Source organism: Dioscorea cayenensis, chromosome 12 (genome assembly GCF_009730915.1).
Source record: "Dioscorea cayenensis subsp. rotundata cultivar TDr96_F1 chromosome 12, TDr96_F1_v2_PseudoChromosome.rev07_lg8_w22 25.fasta, whole genome shotgun sequence".
NCBI lineage: Eukaryota > Viridiplantae > Streptophyta > Magnoliopsida > Dioscoreales > Dioscoreaceae > Dioscorea > Dioscorea cayenensis.
In genome coordinates, this window is record NC_052482.1 from 19,583,633 (window position 1) to 19,609,450 (window position 25,818).

At 36.7% G+C, this 25,818-nt stretch overlaps 5 protein-coding genes and 1 non-coding gene across 8 annotated transcripts; 5 read left to right on the forward strand and 1 right to left on the reverse strand.

Annotated features, from left to right (window-relative positions):
- The first annotated feature begins 70 nt into the window (after window positions 1-70).
- LOC120273359 (transcription initiation factor TFIID subunit 15b) lies at window positions 71-4,867 on the forward strand. Of its 3 annotated transcripts, XR_005540508.1 has the most exons (8): window positions 71-258; window positions 356-500; window positions 580-1,435; window positions 1,893-2,043; window positions 2,150-2,231; window positions 3,964-4,178; window positions 4,317-4,372; window positions 4,478-4,867. XR_005540508.1 is itself a non-coding variant. In XM_039279987.1 (6 exons), the coding sequence occupies exons 1-6, from the start codon at window positions 183-185 to the stop codon at window positions 4,082-4,084; spliced, it is 1,431 nt and encodes a 476-aa protein (XP_039135921.1). In that variant the 5' UTR covers window positions 71-182; the 3' UTR covers window positions 4,085-4,376. The 3 variants fall into 3 exon arrangements, 1 of the variants encoding a protein (XP_039135921.1); XR_005540507.1 differs by having other exon boundaries at window positions 3,964-4,372; window positions 4,478-4,852; XM_039279987.1 differs by lacking the exon at window positions 4,478-4,867 and having other exon boundaries at window positions 3,964-4,376.
- Window positions 4,868-5,050: 183 nt separating this feature from the next.
- LOC120273358 (cytosolic endo-beta-N-acetylglucosaminidase 1) lies at window positions 5,051-10,076 on the forward strand. Its single transcript, XM_039279986.1, is given in 12 exon segments — window positions 5,051-5,524; window positions 6,347-6,454; window positions 6,456-6,482; window positions 6,648-6,757; window positions 6,828-6,939; window positions 7,025-7,132; window positions 7,338-7,450; window positions 7,542-7,623; window positions 7,832-7,912; window positions 8,417-8,472; window positions 9,025-9,160; window positions 9,248-10,076. Coding segments are annotated over 12 exon segments (2,007 nt in total). The 5' UTR covers window positions 5,051-5,155; the 3' UTR covers window positions 9,953-10,076.
- Window positions 10,077-17,624: 7,548 nt separating this feature from the next.
- On the forward strand, window positions 17,625-20,698 carry LOC120274148 (mitoferrin-like). Its single transcript, XM_039280907.1, is given in 3 exon segments — window positions 17,625-18,499; window positions 20,324-20,362; window positions 20,364-20,698. Coding segments are annotated over 3 exon segments (966 nt in total). The 5' UTR covers window positions 17,625-17,743; the 3' UTR covers window positions 20,535-20,698.
- Window positions 20,699-20,872: 174 nt separating this feature from the next.
- Window positions 20,873-20,943, forward strand: TRNAG-GCC. The gene has a single exon. It is a non-coding gene; the product is annotated as a tRNA-Gly (tRNA).
- Window positions 20,944-21,160: 217 nt separating this feature from the next.
- Window positions 21,161-23,176, reverse strand: LOC120273098 (uncharacterized protein At5g01610-like). Its single transcript, XM_039279747.1, has 3 exons — window positions 23,016-23,176; window positions 22,589-22,643; window positions 21,161-21,627 (listed from the first exon to the last, which is right to left on the reverse strand). Exons 1-3 carry the CDS (start codon window positions 23,100-23,102, stop codon window positions 21,257-21,259), a joined length of 513 nt encoding a protein of 170 aa, XP_039135681.1. The 5' UTR covers window positions 23,103-23,176; the 3' UTR covers window positions 21,161-21,256.
- A 194-nt stretch (window positions 23,177-23,370) lies between these two features.
- Window positions 23,371-25,818, forward strand: LOC120273371. Its single transcript, XM_039279998.1, has 3 exons — window positions 23,371-23,459; window positions 25,327-25,483; window positions 25,575-25,818. The coding sequence occupies exons 2-3, from the start codon at window positions 25,328-25,330 to the stop codon at window positions 25,620-25,622; spliced, it is 204 nt and encodes a 67-aa protein (XP_039135932.1). The 5' UTR covers window positions 23,371-23,459; window position 25,327; the 3' UTR covers window positions 25,623-25,818.

Genomic DNA, 25,818 nt, shown 5'->3' on the forward strand with positions numbered 1-25,818 from the left:
ACGGGTTATTGGAGTTTCATGCTCATCCGTTTGGTGGGAGAGTATAAAACGGCCCTAAGCCCTCATCGACCGTTCTCTCTTTTCACTCTCCTTCGCGCTGCCCTAGAAAGCATCTCAGCCGTTCTCTCTCTTTCTCTGTTCATCCGCCGGCTTCTCCTCTATTGGAGGAAAACCCTAGAGCCATGTCTGGAGCTTATGGATCCGGCGGCGGCGGCGGTGGCGGTGGTGGTGGTGGTGGTTATGGTGGAAATCCCCGAGGTTCTGATCTTCTTATATGGATTTTTTTTGTATTGATTTGGATTGCTATATCTCTAGGGTTAGGATTCGATTCCTGTATTTGATTTCTGTGATTTAGGTGGTGGCGGTGGACATGGTGGTGGTGGTGGTGGTGGAGGGTATCATGGTGGTGATCGTGGTCACAGAGGCGGTGGTGGGCAGTGGGGTGGCGGTCGTGGAGGCGGCGGCGGACGAGAAGGCGATTGGCTTTGCCCTGAACCTAGGTTTGGCTTCTATCCCGTTTTATTTTCTAGATCTCGTTTCCTTTTACCTTTCTTATGGAAGTCTGCTTTCTCGATATAGTTGCGGTAATGTGAACTTTGCGAGGAGGACGGAGTGTAACAAGTGCGGCGCTCCAAACCCTGGTGGTGGAACTGGTGGCTCGTATAACAGAGGAGGTGGACGCGGTGGTGGCGGGCGTGATGGTGGTCACAGTCGCGGGGATGGTGGTTATAATCGTGGTGGTGGAGGTGATTATAATCGTGGTGGAAGTGAGTATAATAGCAGCAGTGGCGGTGGCGGCAGCGGTGGCGGTGGTGGTGGTTATAATCGGGGCGGTGGAGACTTTAACAGTGGTGGTGGTTATAATCGGGGTGGCGGAGACTATAACAGTGGTGGCAGTGGTGGTAATCGAGGAGGGAGAAGTGGAAATTATGGTGGGAGAGGAGGGTCCTACAATGATAACCAGGGGAGGGGTGATGATGGCTATGGCCAAGTTCCTCCATCTGCTCCGGGGCCTTATGGTGGTCCTCCCGGTGGGAATTATCCTCCAGCTCCTAACTCTTATGGTGGGAACAATGCTTATGGTATGGAGGCAGTTCCACCACCAACTGGCTATGGCGGACCGAGTTCTCTTCCACCGAGTTATGGTGCCCCTCCCTCTAATACTTATGGTGGTGATTCCACTGTGGGTCGTGGAGGGCCGCCACCGCCTAGCTATGATGGAGGATATGGGGGTCGGCCAAGGTCTGGACGTGATGGTGGTGGTGGTGGTGGTGGTGGTGGGTACAGTGATCGGTCAACTGACATTTCTGAAAAGGTGAAACAGTGTGATGATAATTGCGATGATACATGTGATAATTCTCGGATCTACATTTCTAATCTGCCTCCAGATGTGACTATTGATGAGCTGAGGGATCTCTTTGGCGGGATTGGGCAGGTATATCAATATTTTTGTTTTGTTCTCAGTGGGACACAGATTAAGCTGTCTGCATATTCTTTAGGAACTAGTTTTTTTTTTTTTAATTCAAAAGTTGATCTTGGAATTTTTGAAGATGCTTGTGTTGAGTGAGAAATTATTGTTCGTAAGTTATATGAATATGTTTTACTTAAATTTTTAAGGCATACATATAAAAGATAAAGTATGATTTGGAAATATGTTCCTTAAGGAATGAGCATTTTTGAGTAAATTCTTAAGCTATGTAGGTGGGAGTACACACACATCTGTGGTGTCCATTTGTGTTGAAAATTTAAAATATTTGGCATCATGCGTGGTTGTATGTTTGAGTTGTGTTTGTGATTTTGTAACTCCAGTTATGTAAGTATGCATTGTCTACTCTTTAAACTTAATATATAGTAGGATTTTTTTTTATGTGAACATGTTTTCCTTTTTTTAGGTTGGAAGAATCAAACAGAAGCGTGGTTACAAGGACCAATGGCCATGGAACATAAAAATATACACGGATGAACAAGGAAATAATAAAGGAGATGCAGTTTTGTCCTATGAAGATCCTTCTGCAGCTCATTCTGCTGGAGGATTTTACAATAGTAAGCTCGTGCTTTCAATTCTTTATTTAAATTACTTATGGAATTTATTGTTGTAGACACCATAACATATATATCTGATTTTTTTTTTTTTATATAATTTTTAAAGACTATGATCTGAGGGGCTACAAGATTAGTGTGGCAATGGCTGAGAAATCTGCACCTAAACCTCCACCTGCATTTGGACATGGGTAAAGATTTTCAAATTCTGTTTATCTGATCACCTTTACTTTTCTCATCTTACCTTGGCTGTTTTAGGTTGTTTGATTTTTCCTAAGTCTATTTCTTTCTTTCCTTTACCTCCCACTGCATTCCTTATAATCTTGTGATGCTTTATTATTAGTCATGTTAACAGATCACATGGCTATCATCCATTTGAAACTGCTATTTTATAATGCTAGGGATGCGGATAATACTGTTGTTGCCATCTAAATTATGCTGACCACTGGATGCTTTTAAAATGGTTTGAGTTCTAGGAATATGCACATACTCATGATTTGCAGCAAGCATTAAAAAAAGCACTATTAGATAACTTTTGAGTTGATTTTAGTGGGAAGAATTCTTCAAGGTATGTCTCTTCTACTTACATTGTGCTAGCAACAAGCTTTATGAATGTATGCATGAGATACCATTAAGTACAGAATACCACTTCTCATACTCATCTCATAACATGCAGGATATCATAGTTCAAGCTTCTCTTTTGCCTTGATCAAATGAGCCTTGCCCTGTGTTTTGGTGATGCAGGCATCATGAACTCATACTATACAATTTAGTCCAGAATACCCTTGTCATAATCATCTTGTAACATATGAGGATGTCATGGTTCCTAGGATAATCTGCTAATTATTAATGCTTCCTCAAAGAAAGAACATAAAGTTGAAGTTGGTTATCTGTTAGAACATGGACATCAAAAACAAATTTAAGCTGCTTTGCTGTTTGTAAGCAGTTATATTTGTTGTGGAAAATTAGGGAGCTTCTGAGTAGTGCTTGTGTGTGTACCATGTCTATAGTTTTATAGGAAGCTTTGAATAAGATGTATGTTACAGGTACAAAGATGCACACTATAAGGATAATCATAGGATGAGTTTTAAAAGAATGAACTTCCTTGTTGGTTGTCAGCGGGTTTTCTATTGTTGCAAACTATTTTGTAGCATCATGCTACAAAAGTTCACTAAACAGAATTCGAGGAAGGATTGGTTTAGTAATTGAATGATTAGAAAATATTATCCTTTCTTTGGTAAATGTACATATTGTGAGATACCTTCTTAAGTAATAACACAATAACAACTCGTAGATTTTGTTAGAAGATCGAGAAGTTGAATCTTTTGCATTTTCTAGATGGTCAGATTTGTGAGTCTCTTTGATGGGAAATGTGTCATAGTTTTGTTACCTAGTGCCCTTGCAGAAACTTGTGGCCTGTTTTCCTATGGTAGTTTTCTCACTTTGATGATTGATGGCCATTTCATTCCTGTTGCTTCTGTAATGTAAAACCTGTTCATTAATTGTTAAAATTCTTTTTTATGTGGTGTTGCACCTCTATCCTATAAAGTTTTTGTTTTCCATCTCTGGGCATCGGTGGTTCATAATTATTTCTTATGTCTTTCAATATTACTGATTGGAGGTATGCTGCAAATCAATGGAATGAAGTGAAATGAGTTTAAATCTTTTGTAGATTAGAGAATACTATCTTTTGCTTTTGGCTACCCATTGCAGATTATGTGCTTTGTGTGCTTTCTAAGTTCTTGTCACTCCATGGTTTCTAATTTATTATCTCAGCTTTTGTAAATGATACTTTGAGTACTTAGGCATCACTGGCATGAGAAATGTGTCAGTTTAATGTGGGTGATTTTCTTTGTATGTCTAGAATTTGGATTTTTGAATATGCATTATACACTAAACTGAATCCTTCCTTCAATCATGCAGTAGAGGTGGTAGAGGAGGTTATGGTGGTGGTGGAGATCGGCGCAGGGACAACTACCGGGATGGTGGGGGTTCTGGTCCTGATAGGCACCAGCACGGTGGACCACGCTCACGGCCATATTAAAGATGCATGGCTATGTTTTACAGCAACTATAAATCTCTATGAGAAATTTTCTGTTCCTAATCACCAAGTTGTAGGCCAAAAATGGTGCCTTAAGGTAGGTTGTCCATGACCCTCTTTTAGCAAATCCTCATTTCTTTCATAGAAAATGTTGGATATCAGGGAGGTTTGTCTTATTTCTTAGACCTAAAAGTTTATTTGTATTGTGTGGATGTCTTTTTTTTTGTGTTTTTAGAGACAAGTGGATATGATCTCCAAATTGCTGTGATAGGTTTGAGATGAGTTTTTCAGGTGAGTGCTGTGCTTATTTATGAAATTGATTGGCATCATTGTTTCTAATATCATCACCATAATACTAACATCTTTCTGTCTATCGGCGGCCATGAACAATCACAGCAACAAAGCATGGATCCGGAGACCATGGATTTTATATCATTTTGCCAAGCCAAGTTCATCATCATTCATGGCATTGTGTTAATGCATGCTTTTGACGTTTTTTATAATAGTCTTTCAAAATCTTCATTGTAAATAAACATGTTAGCGTAGAAACTGGGTTAATCTTTAAGGAGGCAGCGTCAAGGCAAAGGATGAGCTGGCCCTTATGATCACAAAGATGAATCTTTGTACTGGCTAGAGCCCAAGGAAATCGTATTCAGGGAGCTACTCCAATCAAACCGTCACAATCATTGACAAACTAAACTGATTGAATTCATCATTACCAAGCTTGAAAACTCATTTATTTTTCCATTTGAAAAGAACACCAATCTTTCATACTCGTGTAAAAAATGTCCTTGTGTAGGTAAATTATCTTTTATTAATCCTGTAGTCTTTGTGGATGCATTAAAAAAAGTAAAATAAGTTAAAGCAAACAGCCTACCTATGCGCTCGCCATCCCTTGAAGACAGAGTCAGTAGGCAAGGTGGGTCCTTCTCACGATATTTATAATGAAGACTCAAGTCGACCACTTTTGTATTGCTGGAATAATTATCCTAAATTTCTCTTGAAAAGCCAGTCACTATATAATATACCCATTTCCTCAGTGCCTTCAGAGTTACACTCCTCTTCTCCATCACCATGTCTTCTCAAGCTCCCACTCCTTCCGATCCAACGAAGCCATCAATCCCAATATCCTATCCAATCAAAACTCTCGCTGAACTCGCATCACGATCCTACTTCGAATCATTCCACTACCCTTTCAATCAGGCGTCCGTGCCACTGCCGAGCTACGCCGCCGGGCCACTTTCGGCGCGACGGAGGCTGCTTGTGTGCCATGACATGAAAGGCGGGTACGTTGATGATCAATGGGTGCAAGGTGGGAGCAATCCGGATGCGTACGCGATCTGGCACTGGTTCTTGATGGATGTGTTCGTTTACTTCTCTCACGATCTCGTCACGCTCCCTCCGCCGTGCTGGACTAACGCTGCCCACACCCATGGTGTCAAGGTCTCCCTTTCCTTCTTTCCAATTTTTGGTCTTAAAACATTGAAATTCTCAATTAGGACTTTAATAGGTAAGTTTTGACCTAATTAAGACTGGAAACTGGTAACGAAAAAAATATAATAATAATAATAATAAAAATAATTCTTGAGTGGAGCTGTGAAGAGTGTCAATACAGGGACCGGAACGCACGCAAGGAAGATAGAAAAAAAGTTTTTTTCTTAAGTTCTTGATTTGATTTGATAATTTGTCATGATAAAAGAAATTTTATTTAAATAAAGAGTGAAACAAGAGTTCGATTCTTCTGACCGCGCTCCAAAGTTTCAAGAAGGTGAGGATGTTATAGTGATTTCTCCCTGCGTCACAGACTTTTTGAGGGTTGGGGACTATCGCCTCTACCTCAAAAAATAAATAAATAAATAAAAGAGTGAAAAAAAAACATTTTATCTTATATATTGAAATATAAAATTAAAGAAAAGGGGCGGGTAAAAGTTAATTTGAGAAAGGATGTATCTTGACTTGTGCGAGCAATTTCAAACTTGTTGAAGGGTCAAAAATATATATATATATATATATTTAAAAATAAATATATATTTTTGAGTCCGACATGTCAAAAGGTTCGTGGCCAAATATGTACGTACGAGTTGTGTAATTATTTTGGAAACTAATCATTTAGATTTGTTGTTATTATTTTTTTCAATCATATATTATTTGATTAATGAAATTAAAAAAACAAAAACAAAAATTGCGTTCTTTTTTTAAAACAATAAATAAATAAATAAATAATTTTGTTCAACAATAAATTTGTGTGGATTCTTGGTTTTGAAGGTGCTGGGGACCTTCATCACTGAATGGGATGGTGGCAAGGGGATATGGGACCTCCTTGCCTCAAAGGACTCTGCTCATATGTATGCTGAGAGGTTGGCTGAATTGGCTAAAAGCTCTGGGCTTTGATGGCTGGCTGGTGCTTTCTCTTTCTTCCTTTCAGATTTATTTTGGCAGTAATTGTTTTAGTATAATAGTTAGTACAAAATTAGAATTTACTAATGATTTGTTCTCTTGAATTCTCAAAAGCTCTTTGTTTCTAGTTGACATGAGTTTGACACTGAATATTTATTATTTACTGCAGCTAAACATAGAAGTTAATTTGAACTTGGATCAAATCAGTAACTTGAAAGAATTTGTCAGCCATTTAACCTCAGTTATGCATTCTTCTGTGCCTGGATCTTTGGTCATATGGTAACTTCTCTTCCCTTTAACATTCCTATAATTGAAGTTTCTTAAACTTTAGATCATTGTGCCATAATAGGTATGATGCTGTAACCATGGACGGTAGACTAATCTGGCAAAATCGACTTAATGAGAAGAACAAGCCTTTTTTTGATGCTTGTGATGGTATATTTGTTAACTACAGTTGGGAGGTTAGTATTTTATTTTCTTTTTTTAACTTGATTTGAATTACTTTCTCATGTAAAAATTCTGACTAAAGAGTTGTTTGGATTGTAGGAAAATTATCCAAAGCTTTCAGCTGAAGTTGCTGGGGAGAGGAGATATGATGTGTACATGGGTATTGATGTGTTTGGCCGAAACACATTTGGTGGTGGAGAATGGAATGTATGCTTTCCTTGATACTTCTTTGATAGCACATTGTTGTTTATGTTCAAGGTTTAGACAGTTTATTTCCAAACAGTTTTATGTCGTTGAATATTTGTTTTGCATTATTGAAGTTTCATTTTTTTTCTGCAATTTATTTTTTATAGAACTGATTTAAATTTAGCTCTAAGAAAGTTATTGTTGAAATGTTTGTTTCTCATGCCAGACAAATGTCGCTCTTGATGTGCTCAAAGATGATGATGTTTCAGCTGCAGTATTTGCTCCTGGATGGGTTTATGAGACTAAGCAAAAGCCTGACTTCCAAACGGCACAAAATCGGTAATCTGGCTTCCAAAGCTAAGTGAGTTTGATGTGAAACTAGTGGCTCTGTTGTATATTAGATGATCATTGAAGTAATTAATTTCTACAGCTGGTGGGGTCTCATTGAGAAATCTTGGGGTGTACTCCAAACCTATCCAAAACAATTACCATTCTACTCTAATTTTGATCAGGTGAGTTTCTCAATACTGTTTTCTGCCCTCTTTTCTTATCTTTATCTTCGTTTCCTTTTGTTATAATCACAAGTAGTGAAATCAAAGTTGTTCTTTTTAAGTTGTTGCCTATCCGTTTCTTGTGTGCTTTTGTTCAAATAAATCTCGGGTAGATAATTATTAAATTTTATTTGCCCTTTCTTGATCCCCGGTTTTGTATTCTCTTCAGGGGCATGGTCTTCATTTTTTCATTGAAGGAGCACAAGTAGGCAGTAGTCCTTGGAATAACATATCTGATCAAGGTTTTCAGGTATTCTAAAATTAACCATGTTTATCTTGCACTTTAGTATTCTAATCACACTTTTGGATAATTTAAGGATTCAACATTAAATTGATTACCGTATATTTGTATATTAGAAGTTACCGATTTTAACAGTTGATTGAGTTTCAAGTGAATTTGAGGATGAATGGCATTGGTTGAAATTTGATTAGAGTTTTTATTATCATTCGAAACTCAGATATAGATACAACTTCGATCAATAATAGTGTCTGACTATTTGAGACTCCATATTATTGTAACTTGTTTGGGTGAGTGTGAAACCTAACGTCTAGTAGCAACTTGTATTTTCACATGGAGCTTCATTGGTTCTTCCACGGAATATGATCAAATTATGTAGTTAGGAATATTGACTGAAATGCGATTGGTTAACAATTTCTTGTCAACTATTAATTTGTGCATGCTCTCAGTGTAATCTTCAATAATTCAATTTCCTTTTCTAATGCTTAATTCAATTGTTTTTCTTGCAATCTACAGCCTCTACTTGATAATTTTACGGATCAAACACAAACAACAATGCAAGTCTTTATCAAGTAAGTATGGCATTTATGATCTTCTGCTAAAACTTCATATATGAACTTCTTTATCATGTAAGAATCTAAACTTGACTTATCATCTCATTATAACAAGGAAATAGACTTTTTAGATTGCCGTGGAACTTCAAAGCGTAACATTATGCAAAGCGTAATTTGGCAAAGTGTAACATTATAACATTAAAGAGATCCTTGCCAAATTACGCTTTGCATAGCGTAACATTTCCTGTTTTACTCTCCTGATATCTTTATCCAAACTAAATGCTAGACCATATGTATAATTGAGCACCAGATTTAAAGTTGCATTTCTTTGCAGGGCAGGATCATGAAAATATGGATAGTTACTCATAGAAGTAATGTTTAAATTGTCCAAAAAGAAATATAAGAACAAGTGAAATTTAGAAGGAAAAGATGCTGCATGGCTTAAGAACAAGTTAGGACTACTTTCTACTAAATTAACTGAATTCTTGCATGAATAACTTGAACTTATGTCCTTTTCTTTTTCGTCCCTGATTTTAGATACTAAATTAACTGAATTCTTGCTACTTCTAGTTTCAAGGACATCGCTTACAGTGGTGGTGGCAGCATCACATTTACAGGAAGTCTCAACCAAAATGCTTCTTACTCGACAAGGCTCTTCCATGGCCAACTTCCTTGTGGAGATCAACCACTCTACATTTCATATAGTGTAAGCAATCTTCTGTTGCTGAACACACAATCTATTCAATTTTCAAATCTTTACTTGGATAAGTTACTGATTAAAAGTTTAATGTAGGTGAAATCTGACGGAAAATCTCTGCTGGGAATTGCCTTTGGATTCTCCTCAAACACTAATACTAAGACATCCATCCTTCTTGCAAATGACACCCAGACCTTCCCATTGGTACAATTAGAGAAAAACTATGGAAGAATCATGTCTTCGCAAATAAAATCCATTGCAGAAGTTTCAGACTCAAAATGGGTGATATTGGAGTCAAGCATTCAAATGAAAGGTTACACATTGACTGATATCCGTGTCGTCTCGTATATAAAGAGAGTCACTGGCACTGGAGAACAAGCAACTGATCAACCGTACGATGCTTCTCTCGGTCATATTAGTATCCGAAATACATCTGGCAACATGGAATTCCCGTCAGCCGATGCGTGGATTGTTGAAGGCCAGAATATATCATGGGCTTCTCCGGGTGCTTCGGGTATCAGAACTGTAAGTCTTAAACTCATTTGGAAACTGAAAGCCGGGCAAACTTCATCATTCGTGAAATATAACATTTACGTAGAGAAACAAAGCAAAGATGCAGATGGAGATGCAAATAAGGATTATCTCGGCATTGCTCGAGTTAACGCGTTCTATATATCAGACCTTGAAGTTGCTAATGGTGTTACAAGCCTCAGGTTTATTGTGCAAGTTTGTGGACTTGATGGTAGCTCCCAGGAACTACTTCTTTCTCCATATTTCCTTTTGGTTGTTCAAGGTCAGTAGAACACTATGCAAAGGAGATTGTTGTACTATTTGCTTTGAAAATAAGGATCAGAATTAGATCTCAATTGTTATGAAAAACAACTTTCAGATCAAGGAATAACATGAGAATGTTGGAATATTTATCCGAGTTTGATTGGAGAAGTCTTTGATACAATTATTTAATTGTGTATTGTTTGATAATAAAGCACAAATAAAACACATCTACAATAATAAATGATGTTATAAAAAGCCAAAATTACTTAAAATATGTCATTATAAGGTTTTTTTTTTTTTTATTCTCCTCTAGCTTTGTTAGGTTCGACCAACCAAAAATAATAAATCACAGATAAATTTCCACTTGTTTTTATTGCTATGTGAATGAAAAATAAAATAAAATATGCATTTAGTTATTTTATAGAGTAACAAATATACGGACTTACCTCAGTCGCCAAAACAACAGTCTGTAATTAGAAACCCTATTTTTTCCAAAATTTTCTCTATTATTACTATTTGAGTTTCTTTGATTTTATTTTAAGAAAAACTATGACACATTTATTTTGTCTGGACTCTTATATAAAAAAAGCGTCCATAACAATATCTTTTTTAATAACTTTGGATTTGTTATAAACAAATATTTTAATGGATGCCTACTGTAGCAATTTCACTGTAGCAGCGGCATTACTATAGCAACTTCTAGATATTATCGTAGCAGTGCAACATCAGTAGCATGTACCCTATGGTAGATCATGTAGCATGCCGTCGATCATTCATTATTCCACCAACTGGGAGTATTTTTGGACCGTCGGATCGAATCGATCCCTGGCTGCTCATTCAACTCTTGTAACCCTATAAATACCCCCTCATTTTGTATACTTTGAAAGATATAGAGAAGAGAAAGAAAAGAGAGAAATAAAAGAAGAAGAAGAACTTAATTCTTCAGGGTTTTTGGGTTTTTGGTAAATACTCTGGCTCTCTATTCTTATTACTATCTTTACATTTATAACATATATATATTCTTAACACGTTATCAGCACGAATTTGCTCATATGATTTTAATTTTCTTTGACTCATCTAATATATATATGTTATATATGTGGAATCCATTTCTAACACTCGAATCGCGGGAAGGATCGACTGAGTAATATAATACTAGCAAAACCATACATTTTATTCGATCAACAATACATAAGATTTTCTTAGAAGCATACATAAAAAAACATACGATGACTAAAAGCCGATGAAGGCTAATATTGCCGAGACTTTTTAAAAATAAACGAGAAGAACAATAATATTATTATTACAATGAGGGTTTTTCCATCAAATCCAAATTATCAAGCATCATCTTCCAAGTTTTCATCTGCGATCCCTCTCTCCAGTGATCGTTGACAAAACCCGGTAAAGATCTGCTGGGCCCCTCTCTTCTCCGACGCCCTTCTCACGACTCGCGGCCCCTTCGAGTTTCTCCGTCGGCAACTCGGCCGGCTTTTCTCCGTCGGCAACTCGGCCGACTTTTCTCCGGCGGCCCCTATTTTTCTTCTCTCCCCTATTTTTTTACTTCTTCTTCCCTTTTTAAATTATAATCACTTTCAAACAAATTTTAATTCCCAATCGTCGTAATAATTGCAGCAGTATGAACAAGATCTAGTATACATGAATAGTACCGATACATGAAGCAGATCAGTATACATGAATAGTATCGATACATGAACGATACTCAGTATACATGAACGATGATAGATGCTTTTATGTTTTTATTCAGTACTCTATATTCTAATTACATGTATTATTATTTTGAAGAGAAAATGGCAAATATTGCAAAAAGAGAATTTGAGGCCCTTCAAATCTCGGGGAGCAATTATATATCCTGGAGCCTTGATATCAAGCTCCATCTGAAAGCAAGAAACCTGAGTAAAACTATTGAGGCTAATAACAATGAGCCTAGTGATAATAAGGCTGAAGGCCTTAATATTTATAAGGCATCATATTGATGATGGCTCGAAGAATGAATACTGACCATTGAGGATCCACGGGGAATTGTGGTTATCCACGAAAGAGAGATTTGAACATCTCGAGAATGGTCTACTTGCCCAAAGCACGCAATGATTGGTCGAGCCTCGGGGTTTCAAGATTTTAAAAAGCGTGCAAGAATATAATTCGAGCTATTTAAAAATTGTTTTCGATGACTTGCTCTCGTGGAGAAAAGCAGTGACGTGAAGGAATGATGCTCGAGAAAACATTTACAACATTTCACGCATCGAAATGTTATATTACAACAACAATATAGAGAAAAAGAATTTTACAAAATTCTCTGAATTAATTTCTGTCTCCTCGTGGCGGAGCAAAAACAATGAATCGTTGATGCGAGAATCATCAATCTCGACCATCCGGATCGACACCACTGCCGGAAATTAATTTTTGGGCAAAGAAGATGGGCGTGGTCGCGGTGCTAGTTTTAAAAAAACCGCGGTGGGACGAGGAAATTATGGTGGTCGAGGACTACAGCGGTCGTGGTGGGGGACGAAATAATATCGGACCACGCGATAATAGAATTGATGTACATCAACAGAAGCAACAAAGCCACAAAATGGGGTTGGAGACAAAGAAAGATACATGCTATCGTTGTGGCCTGGAAGGTCATTGGTCCGAATTTGCAGGGACCCCAAAACATTTTGTCCATCTTTACCAAGAATCACTTAAAAAAACAAGAAAGGTAAAGATATTGAGACAAATTTTTGTCGACAACCCCATAGTTGATCCAATTGAGGATAATTCCATAAATAATTGAAATGTAATCGAAAAATACATATTTAGATATGTCGATTTCTTTATAGACTAGTTTGTAATATGTCTTTTATGTTTTATTAAATTATGTTTTTCTTTTTGTTTTTGTTAGAATATGGTCGATGATGAATGCATTATTGATTCAGGGACAACGCATACTATTTTGACAAGAAAAAAATATATTTTTATATCCTTATCAATGAGAAAGGCATATATAGCCACAATAGCGGGGTCATCGGACTCGGTTGAAGGTTCGGAGAAGCGGCAGTTGATGTTGCCAAATGGAACATCCTTGCGGATGAAAAAAATGCTCTCTATTCCCCTAAGTCTAGGGAGGAACCTTTTTAAGCTTTAAAGATATACGTCTCAATGGATATCATTTAGAGGCGGTTGATAAGGAAGGAAAAAGAATATCTTTTATATTACACAAGTCATTTTCATGCCAAAAAAAGCGTGTACTTGAAAGCTTTCCATGTATATCCTCGGGGATTATATTTTTACACGTATTAAAGTGATGGAATCACATACGGTATTAACCCGGAAGGTTAATGACCCGGAGATATTTAAAATATGGCATGAAAGACTTGGACATCCAGAGTGCTATTATGTTGCTGTCGGGATTATTACTAGTTCTCATGGATACCCATCGAAGGATTATAAAAATCCTAACACATAATGAATATCGCATGTTCAAAGCATGTTCGATGGGAAAAGCTAATAACCGGACCTTCTATAACAAAGGTGATCGGTGAATCTCCTAAATTTTTAGAAAGAATACAAGGAGACATTTGTGGACCAATACATCCATCATGTGGACCATTTAGGTATTTTATAGTTTTTAATCGATCGATCGACTAGATGGTCCCATGTTTCACTCGTCTGCAAGGAATGTAGCATTTGCAAGGTTATTGGCACAAATTATCGGGGCTTAAAGCACAATTTCCAGATTATCCCATAAAAGACAATTCGTCTTGATAATGCTTTGGGTGAATTTTTATCAAAAATCATTTTATGATTATTGTATGGCGATTGGAATACATGTTGAGCATCCAAGTAGCTTTCATGTACATACCCAAAAATGGGTTAGCGGAGTCATTAATTAAAAGACTCAGATTATTGCTCGATCAATGTTATTAGGACTGAAAGCGCCTACAAGTGCGTGGGGTCATGCTATTTTGCATCTCTGCAGCTTTAATACTGGATCCACCCAACGCATGTAATTCATATTCACCACACCAACTTGTTATGGGTAAAGAGCCCGATATTTCATATATAAGAATATTTGGTTGTGCAAGATATGTGCCAATACCACCACCAAATCGTCATAAAAAATGGGTCCACAACGCAGACTTGGTATATATGTTGGTTATGATTCCCCTTCGATTATACGATATTTAGAACCATTATGAGGATGTATTTCTTTGCAAGATTTTGCAGATTGTCATTTTGATGAATCTGTCTTCCCCTGCGTTAGGGGAGAAATGATTACTCAAAAATGAGCCAAAAAGAAATTGATTGGAATGCATCACGATTACATACATATGATCCTCGTACCAATGAATGTGAACTTGAAGTTCAAAGGATCATTAAATTGCAAAATATTGCAAATGAAATACCTGATGCATTCACTGATACTAAAATGGTAACCAAATCATATATACCAGCTGCTAATGCTCCTGCAAGAATTGAGATTCCTAAGAATCCATTGAAAGAAAATCAAATAGAAAATAAACCACGACAAAAACGTGGAAGACCAATTGGTGCCAAAGATTCAGCTCCTAGAAAAAGGAAGCAGAAAAATAAAGAAAAGGATCTCCCATGTAAAGAGGAAGAGGAAATTATAAAACCCTCAGAACAAGTTAATGAAGAATCAATGGGGGATGATATTTCTGAAAATGTTGAAAATTCAATTTGCTATGTAGATGATGGTCAAAGATTGAATCGGCATGAGACCGAAATAAATGATATATTCATCTACAATGTGGCTACTGAGATATAGAAATAAATACCGATAATGATCCGAGCCACGATCCATTGAAGAATGTCGACAAAGAAATGATTGGCCAAAATGGAAAGAAGCTATCCAGTCGAGCTAAATTCCCTATCAAAACGTGAGGTGTTTGGGCCGATGAGTGCCAACACGGAAGGGATAAAACCAGATCGGGTTATAAATGGGTGTTTGTGAGAAAAAAAGAAATGAAAAATAATCAAATTATGAGATACAAAGCAAGACTGGTTGCTCGAGGTTTTTTTCTCAAATGCCCAGTATTGATTATGAAGAGACATACTCTCCGTAATGGATGGAATTACTTTTTCGATTTTTTTAATTGCTATGGCAGTAAGTAATAAATTAGATATGCAGTTGATGGATGTTGTCACAGCGATATCTCGTATGGATTACTTGAAAATGACATATATATGAAAATCCCTCGAAGGATATAGAAAAAAACAAACATTACAAATAATCATCATTTATACTCTATTAAATTACGGAGATCTCTTTATGGGTTAAAAACAATCCGGACGGATGTGGTATAACCGTCTCAGATGAATATCTTATAAAAAGAAGGATACCAAAATGATAGTATATGTCCATGTGTGTTTATTAAAAAGTTATACTAACGGTTTTTGTTGTGATAGCGAGTATATGTGGATGATTTAAATCTTGTAGGTACTTCTTCCGAAATCTGAATCGCAAAGATCATATCCGAGAAAAAGAATTTGAAATGAAAGATTTGGGAAAGACCAAATTGCCTCAGGTATACAAATCGAGCACTTATCCTCACTGAATATTTGTGCATCAATCAACCCTATACGTAAAAAGGTCGTCAAGAGATTCAATATGGAGAAGGCTTATCCATCTGAGCACGCCAATGGTCGTCCGAACTCTCGATGTTCGAGAAGATCCATTTCGCCCTACCCGGAAGAAGGAGAGATCATTCTCGTCCGAAACTCCATATTTAAGTGCAATCGGTGCATTAATGTACCTTGTAAATAATACCGCACTCGGATATAGCTTTTGCAAGAAATCTTCTAGCAAGATACGCTCTACATCGACGACAAAAGACACTCGGAAAGGAGTAAAAAAATGTACTACGTTATTTACGAGGAACTACATGATCTAGGTTTATTCTATCGACAAGAATCTTCATCCAACCTCGCTGTGTTTTGATGATCGTCGGGTATCCGTCTCGATCCTCGCAAAGGGCGATCTCGGGATCGGATACATGTTTTTCTTACAATGGTACATGACTATCTCATGGCGTTCCACTAAAAACAAACTCTACAAACTACTTCATCAAATCATGCTCGAAATTCTAGCTCTCCATGAAGCAAGTCGTGAATGCCAATGGTTACGATCTATGATTGGGCATATACAGATCATCCCGCAAATTACCATCGAGAATCAACAAATGCTACAAGAATTTATGAAGACAACGATGCTTGTATTTCTCAAATACAAGGAGGTTATATTAAAAGGTGACGTAGCGAAAACATATATCACCAAAATTTTTTTCTACACTCATGATCTCCGGAGAAGGCGTTATAGAGTTCAAAAGATTCAATCCAGTGAGAATCGGTCGATCTATTCACAAAAATCACTTCCTAAGTGCATTCACCAAAGACTTATATACAAAATCGGGATGAGAAGACTTAAGGATGTAAGTACTCGATATAAATTAAAAGTTATTTATTTGAGGGTAGATCGTACTTTTTTTCCCTTCGCAAGGTTTTTTGTCCCAATGGGTTTTTTTCCGAGGCAAGGTTTTTAAATGAGGCAAGAATCCCTCAAATGTACCAAGGATAGTGTACTCTTTTTTTCCTTAGCTAGGTTTTTATCCCACTGGGTTTTTCCTCGGCAAGGTTTTTAACGAGGCATATCCTTTGGTCGTAGGCATCTAAGGGGGAGTGTTATAAACAAATATTTTAATGGACGCCATCAGTAGCAATTTCACATCGTAGATAGCAGCATTACTATAGCAACTTCTAGATATTATCAGTAGCAATGCAACATCTAGCGACCGCCATGTGGTAATCGGAATGCACTACTGTATCATCATTATTCCACCAACTGTAGGTATTTTTGGACCGCTCTGGATCGAATCGATCCCGGCCGTTCATTCAACTCTCAGAACCCTATAAATACCCCTCATTTTTGTATACTTTGAAAGATATAGAGAAGAGAAAGAAAAGAGAGAAATAAAAAGAAGAAGAAGTTAATCTTAGTTTCTTCGTAGTTTTTTTAGTGAAATACTCCCGATTCTCTATTCTTATTACTATCTTTACATTTATAACATATATATATTCTTAACAGGATTTTTATTTTAAAATATTTTTTGAATCTCAAATTATTATTTTATTATTTTTTAATAATTAAATCACACACCTTCATCCTATGTGACATAAAAAAAAACTTAATTTTCACCGAGCATGATAAACAAGAGATTTTTTATCTCTATTTTTTTTTATTAATAGGTGACAAAGGCCCCCATTTAAAGATTGTCAAATTGACAAACAGGTACAAAAGTGCACCAATTACGATGGTTTATAAACTTCCTAAAAAAATCCTAAACCCTACAATCTTAGAAAGATGAAACCATTGTTTTTCTCCCACAAGGACCCACATCAAAAGTTGTGAACAGTATAATAAATGTAGAATACATGAACAAAACTGTCGAGAGGAGGGATTTGAATCCTTACCCTCTCCCTTGCAAACTTTTTTTAATACATTCAATGGTTAACTAAATCTCTAATTCTTCATTAGTTGCAAACTTTTTTTATTATTGGTTTAATACATTGAAGTTTTAAAAGTATGTATTGTATTATATATATATATATATATATTGTGTAAAAATATAAAATTAGCAACGTGGACATGATTTCAGCCTTTTAAGAGGCGTTCAATAAATAATATTCAGAGATACTCACAAAACCCTTGCTTTGCGCCACCAGACGCTCCTTTCTCCTTCTCCTCCGATGTGATCTCTCCTTACCCTTCTTCCCTCCTTCTCCAAACCCTAGATCCAATCCATGGCGGCAGACGCATCTCCCAAGTTCCGAACCCCGGACTTGATTCCCGCTGGCGCCGGCGCCCTCGCGGTGGCCCATGATGGTCTTGAATTCTGGCAGTACATGATCGCTGGATCCATCGCCGGCGTCGTCGAGCACACCGGCATGTTCCCTGTGGATACTCTGAAGACGCGGATGCAGGCCGGAGCGCCGCCATGCCACCCGCCTCTTGGTCTTCGCCAGACTCTTCGTTCCGTTCTCCGAAACCAGGGTTTCCCTGGCCTCTACCGTGGGATCAGCGCTATGGGCCTTGGTGCTGGTCCTGCTCATGCTGTCTACTTCTCGGTCTACGAGCTCTTCAAGAAGAGGCTTTCGAAGAATAACCCCAACAACCCTCTTGCTCATGCCACGTCTGGGGTAATCGCGACGGTGGCGAGCGACGCCGTGCTCACGCCGATGGACACGGTGAAGCAAAGGTTGCAGCTGGAGAGCAGCCCTTACCGTGGGATAGGGGATTGCGTGAGGAGAATGGTGAGGGAGGAAGGGTTCCGTGCTTTCTATGCATCGTATCGGACCACGGTGGTGATGAACGCACCCTTCACTGCCGTGCATTTTGCGACCTATGAGGCGGTGAAGAGGGCTTTGTTGGAGATTTCGCCTGATAGCGCCAATGATGAGAGGTTGGTGGTGCATGCCACTGCAGGGGCCGCAGCTGGTGCTCTGGCAGCAGCGCTCACAACACCTCTGGATGTGGTTAAAACCCAGCTGCAATGCCAGGTAACCTTCCTCCACATGAATATTTCAAGGTGAAAGCTATAAAGTTTGCTCTTTTCTGCTCTCCTAGTAAAATAATTTTTGCATATATGCCGAAGAATGTGAGATCTTTTTGCTTCGTTTAATGTAGGAATACCGATTTTAGTAACAGGTTTAGGGATGGTTTAGTGTTTTGGTTGCAGACGTCCTACATGCTATATAAGTTGCTTATTGTCCATTAAATTGCATTGGATGGTTTCCTTTTAGAGAGAATTGTTAAACCAAGGCTCTGTTTGAAGGTTAGTAGCTATTGGATCATCTGGAGCTTTGTCCTTGTTGAGGAAAGATTGAAGATTTTTGTTGCTTATTATGAATATTCAAATGACCACAATTTTGTGGGTGGAGAAGATATGGATAGTAAAAGTAAAAATAGGCTTGGCGAGTTTATAGAGATAAGGCGGGAGTCTCACAATTTGTTATGGGCTGATTGGCTGAAGTGAATTCTATGGGAGGCATTGAATGATGTGAAGTTTTTTGTGTGAAAACCTGATCTTGATCTGTAGTTGATTAATTTACTGGAACAGAGAAATGACAGACGGTTATTTTTTTCAGTTATTTATGTGCAGATAAATAGCTGGTCAGTCCATTTCAGGCCATGTTGATATTTTTGTGTATGTGTTTCTGTTGAATCCGGGACTGGGTTTTGCTTCTTGTTATGAGAAAATGATACTGCTATTTTGGGGAAATGTGGAGTTGTGTATGTTAGTGTTTGATGCTTTGTTATTTGTTATGAGAAAATGATACTGCTATTTTGGGGAAATGTGGAGTTGTGTATATTAGTGTTTGATGCTTTGTTATTCTTACTTGGGATTTGAGGCATATATTAGTAGACTTCGGGCACCTCGTAGGAGCCATGAACTTTTAGATATCCAGCTGAGGCAAGAGTTCTTCCTTAATTGAAAGCTCATCCTATCAGTAAAATGTATTATGAACAAATCATGCTGATCAACTGATAGGTAAAGTCGCACATAAAGTACAAATCAATTAAGGGTGGTGAATTTGGCTGCATGGAATCAATAGGTTGAAATGAACTGGTTCTATTATTTATCTTGAATACATGGTATCTAGAGCCGTCGCTATAAGATTAACAGGTTCATACTGCATACAGGACACTGATGTAGCTGTGGATCTGCTCATATGATATGAGATATTATGTTATCTCACCATGGAAGCTTTGGAAATTCCTAGCAGTATACCAATTTCCTTCACCCTAAAACCTTGCATTTAGGAGAATATATCAGGTAGCATGCTGCACTTGGGTGTGTTCTGTTTTTCGTGATCCTAGGAAATTCATTTTGTAAAAGTTTGAGAACTTCAATCCGGGGACTACTTTTAATGTTTTAAATTCTTTTTACTATGCTTATGAACTAATTGCAAAAAACATTAGTTGACTATACCTGTAATATAGCAAAGAATCTTGATTTCTTGCATTTCTAAATTTGTGCTTGTATTCTCAGTTGTGCAACCCTGGCTAGTTTACTAGAGGATTTTTCCTTAATATGTGGGGCAATCAATGAGCCTCGAATCATGTCACAATACTAATATAGCATAATTGATGAACTGGCATCCACATTCTGAGAATCAGTAGATTAATTTCCCATGATCACAGGTTTCAGATTATTGATCATGCTAAAATGCTTGCAAACTTGTGTCTGAATTCCAACACCAATATTTCACTGCGTTCACATTCTTTTGCTTTCTAAAATTACCATTTGAATTTTTACTACATCAAGAGTCAAGAGTAGCTTATTTTCTTAATTAATTGAAAATTTTGTATGGTCTGTACAGGGTGTTTGTGGTTGCAATAGGTTTCCTACCAGCTCAATCAGGGGAGGTACTAAGATCTATTATAAGGCGTGACGGGTATACCGGACTGATGAGGGGATGGAAGCCCAGGATGCTGTTCCATGCACCAGCTGCTTCAATTTGCTGGTCCACATATGAAGCCTCTAAGTCCTTTTTCCAAAGGCTCAACAACTCTAGGAGGGAAACATCTTGAGTCAGCACTAGATCGCTTAATTTTTTTTTACACCAATTTTTCCCAATTTATGTTGTCTTATTAAATTTAAAGCAATACTCATCTCTAGCAGGTTTTTTTACTGCTAACAGGGAAATTCATTGTTTTGGATGGGGATAATGATGTTAAGAGAAAATTTATTTGCATAAATGTTATCGTTATTTTAAGTGTTGAGAGTAAACCCTGGTTGGTCTATGTAAAATCATATACGGGAATCATGTGATTTGCTAGCAAAAGGTTTGGTGATGTCATTTATGATAGTCATGTTATGTAGGAGTACAAACGTTTCTAAATTAAAATTTTCAGAAACATCACAACAAGCACCAGTGGTCTAGTGGTAGAATAGTACCCTGCCACGGTACAGACCCGGGTTCGATTCCCGGCTGGTGCAACTGCCGAATATATATATATATTTTTTGTTTTATGAATTCTGCACACTAAAAGCCCAATTGTTCATTTCTATGACATCATCAGCTTCAAAGTTATGAGATTATTTCGTTTTTCTTTTTTTTAATATTTTCAAAGTTCTTATTCTATGAATTAGATCTCTTATAAAACGTCTTTAAGATTTAAAACACAAAAAAACTTGAAACAAATAAACCAATTTTAAAGTTTAGAAAGAGCCATTCATATTTGAGTTTCAAGCCATCATCGTTTCCATAAACTTCAGGATCAACAAGTCTGAACAAAGGTACAACGGCACACTAAAACTTATCCACACTGATACCATCTCTTTGAACCTCATAAGCATCTCTACTCCTGGTTTTCCTCACTCCGGTTGTGAAGTAAACCTTTGATCCTTCTGTAGTAACACAACTCACTTTGGTCCAAATCAGCACTTTAGTCTTCAAACCTTCAATATCGGCGAACTTTCCCTTCTCAAGATAACCACTCACACTGGTGAAGAAGCGCAGCACAGATGAGTCCCTGTAACCAACTTCACATACGGTGGGAATGAACACAGTGAGCTTCCTTGTTTCTTCATTGAACTCATAGTTTGTGGCGTCTCGTGGAAAGAGACCAATGGGCAAATCATACTCCCGAAGCAGATCGGGCAATGGCTTCTGCATTTTACCTGGAGAACATCCAGTCAGATAATTGGATTCTATTCAAAACATTAGGAAATTGGCTTTGGGTAATCAGTATTCTGCGTGCATTCATTTTGGCTCAAGATGTGATTCCAGAGTATGTGAAAGAATCAGTTGCATATCCTCCCACAAGTACTTAATTATAATAATTTCATAAGAATGACACATGATTAAGGAAATTAAATACCCTTCACAATGGAACAACATGTCAGGATGGACAGAAAAGGCATGGACTAAAAAGATATAATAATTGACAGTTTACTGATCAAAATCTAATGATCGTATTTGACATGGAAATTATAAACATTGAATATAAAGAATGGCACCAGAAATATATAGATAAATGATCATCATGCACAGTGATATATGGCAACCGTCTTAGTAATGTTAAGGGGAAAAAACAAGAAGAAGATCATGCTAACATGCATATAAAGAGAGGTACAATTAGGATCTGACTACAACATAATGCTCCCCTATTCCATAGAGAGGACAAGGATAACATGGAATTAAAGGAACTACCATTTTAAAGAAATCAAAAAAATTTCTGTTAAATGAACAGCATTACATAAACATTCATTCATTCAATAATTTTCCCTTGCAACCAAATGTTCCTTCTATAGTTAAGATTATTAAGTTACAAGGCAAAACAAATTATACCAAGCAACTGATAGATATGTCAGTGTGTCACAAAATCATTAAAGAACAAAATCATCAGACTTTATGAATACTCATTTGCCAAAGAGAAATAAAATTAAGTCGTTATTTGCTTGCTCCTAAAGATAGCATCTTTTCATGATAAAAAGAACAATAGAAACCGGAAAAACCAAACATTATAACAGCAATAAATGATCTGGGCTTCTTTAATGACATATATAATTATTAACACAAACAAGAAGAACACCAATAACATATGATGCAGGTGACAAAAAGTGATGAGGAGAATTGCACCTTTTATTTTATTGACCAACCATTTTGTCCCTCCTTCAATGCTTGTAGAGATTGACTGATTAATCATGAAAAAAATATAAATAAAAATAAAAGAATTAGAACATCTTCCATAAAAAATATTAATTTTAACCAAACATGAGACAATCTTAAACAACAACCTAAATATCAATTAAAAAAAATGATTTTGAGAAAAGATAAGAACAAGAAAGAAAGCCCTAATTGAAACCAGAAATCTCACACAACTAATCGTTTCTCCAAATTTCATTGATACACAACACAAAACTTCATCTTTATCGTTAAAAACATCAAAAGCATCAAAATAAGGTACAAATCAGTGAAAAAATTAACCAAAAACAACAACAGATGAAATTCTCAAGCAAGAATGAATCGAAACCCTAATTCTTGCGGTAAAGGAGGAAGAGCTCACGTTGATGTCATCGCCGACGGAGGAGATCTCCTTGTTGGCCTTCTTGTTGATCCAGTAGGAGCCAACCTTGTTCAAGATCTGGTCCATTGCTCTTCTCTCCGAGCTGAGAAATCGAATTCTCAGCCAAAGAAATTTCAGAGAAGATGAAGGGCCAAGCGTACTATTTTCCCTTTTCTATGTATTTTTGTCATAGTTTTACATTTAAACCCCTTACATTAATAAATATTCTCGCAATTTTCACTTACACGCCTCTAAAATATGAGAAATTATATCATGTTATTAAAAGTCGTTGTTTTAATATACGCCGTTGATCTTTATCTACTCAGATTAATGAACGGTTCAAGATGGATATATAAACACGTGCGTTAAAAAGATCTAGAAGCATCGGCAGAGCTATCTCTCATCTCCATCGATCCAAGTTTCCAGCTTTCCATTGAGGTTCAGGTAATCGCCGAACGTTTTTCATGGATTTTTGTTCGGAAATTTGGGTATTTCTTGGTTTTTGATGCTTCAATTGATGTTTTGATGATTGGTGGTTTGTTTGTCTGCATGTTGATTTGATTTTTTTTCAGGGCTTTTGTGGAATGAATTGGATTGTTTGTCTTTCTTATAGCTGATTGAGGAGAATTAAAGTGAAATTTCTTGATTTTGGGTTGGACTTTGATGAATTTATTGATTTTAGGTTTGGATGAGATTGTTCTATTGATTTAGTTAAGTTTAGTGGATTCAGTGTCTTTTAATCTACATCTTATTGTCTTAGGACTGAGAAAAAGATGTTTTTGATTGATTGTTAGAACTTGATATTTATTGAATAAAATTCGGTAAGTGAATTTAGAAAATAGTGGGAATTATTGGTCAGTCACTATTAGATTGGTGCATTTTATTGCTCAAAACCCTATGAAAAATTTATCAATTTCTTTGTACTGTCAATTAGCTCACCATTTCTTTCCATCTTATCATTGTAATTTGCTAGCTATTCTGTTCTAGGTGTGGTGTGTAGGATTAAAAGTGATGTGATCATGTAATGTGTTTAAAACTTGATCCTTTCTTTATCACATTGAAATATTTATCATATTAATGTCTTTTGGCCTCTTTTTATTTTTTAATTTTTAGCTTAGCCTTTATCCATGAAACGTATAGTTCTTCCATGTTGTCAATCTTGATGTAAAATGACATGCAATGAAGTTCAATATGGGTGACTATTTTTGCAATATTTATGATTGACTTTCACAAGGCCTCGGTTCTTTCTACAAACCTGTTTATTTGCATTAAATTGGTGGATGTTTAGTTTTATGGGCCTTTGTTTTATTAAGTTGTCTATATTCAATTTGAATATAATACGCATCAAGAAATGATTGATTTATGAATTATTTATTGTTCAGAATTCAACTGAAAAAGTGTTATTTTCTTGTTTAAGAGATTGCTCATTGTGAATGGTTTTCCCTGGTCTCCCAAAATTTTACTTATTATTCCTGATAATTTATCATGTTTATATGAAACAAGGCTGTGGCATTTTGTGATGGAAGGGATTTAGTGTTAGACTTACTTTTTTTTTTCTGTATTATGTATTGATCAATTCCTATAAGGTTGAAATTTTGGGTGTCAGTGAGAAGTTCTTAGTTTACCATCCTGAAATCTTTGGAGCTAATTTGCTAATTCTTCATTAGGAATTTCTTCAGAAAAATGGCATATGGCTCCTATATATTTTTCATATCCCAATTTGAGTAAGATTGTGTCTTAGGCTTCTATTGTTGGTTTTGCTTTACTTTTCAAATAGAAATATAGAATTAATCGTGGTCCATTGTGGTTAAGTTATCATTGCTTTATGGTTAAATAGGAGTAAAGCCATTGGTCTTTGTTGATATGACTATACATCAAGTAAGGCTATGTTTTTCTTCCCTCCAATCTTTTGTTCTTCCCACTTACTTGGTACTCATTTATGGGTTTGTTTGTTAATATGATGAACAACTATCTTGTTCTATTTTTATTCGGTGCCCCTAAAAAATTTGTCTGTGCCACAAGTGACAGGCAGTTCAAGCATAATCTCAAATTGTTATCAAAGTATTTAATAATGGCTTATGCGATCATTTTGTTCTGTGTTTATGTTTGTTTTTCACTCTAATTCTTTATCTATTGGTCTCCAATCATTTTATATGTTTAATTATGTTTCATAGACCTATCATTAGTACTTCAGCAAAATTTTACATGAAGAAACTACATTCACTATATCACATCCAATTATAATCCGTGTACTACTTATTCATAAGCCGAAACAATTTCACTCTCAATTATCACATTGCTTCTCTTGCAGTATGTCGGAGCCCCCCTTTGTTTCCAGAGAGAGGCTGCTGAAGTACCAGCAGTATTTTCGAAATGTTCACAAGCATACCTACTTGAAAGGACGCTACGATATGATTACATCGGTGGCCATCCCTGCCGCCTTGACTGCAACGAGCCTCTATCTCATTGTAAGTCATTAATCAATTGCTCTTTTCGTCGATCTTTCATGTACACATCTCACTCTTACAACCTTACCATGTACATATACTGAATGAGCAGGGGAGAGGCATCTACAACATGTCATATGGGATTGGGAAGAAGGAATGAGGAGAAACTCTTCTCTTGTTCATTAAAGTTCACTGTTTGGAATCCAAACCTAAAAACTGTTTCAACATTTTGACTGTGGCCCTTTGTCCATTATGTGTGTCTTGTTATGTGTTCTTGTATTAATTTTTCATCAGGAGTTTGCTTGTTCAAAATGTCTGTTTAATTAAAATCTCTCTTTCTCAAAGCTTCTTTGAAA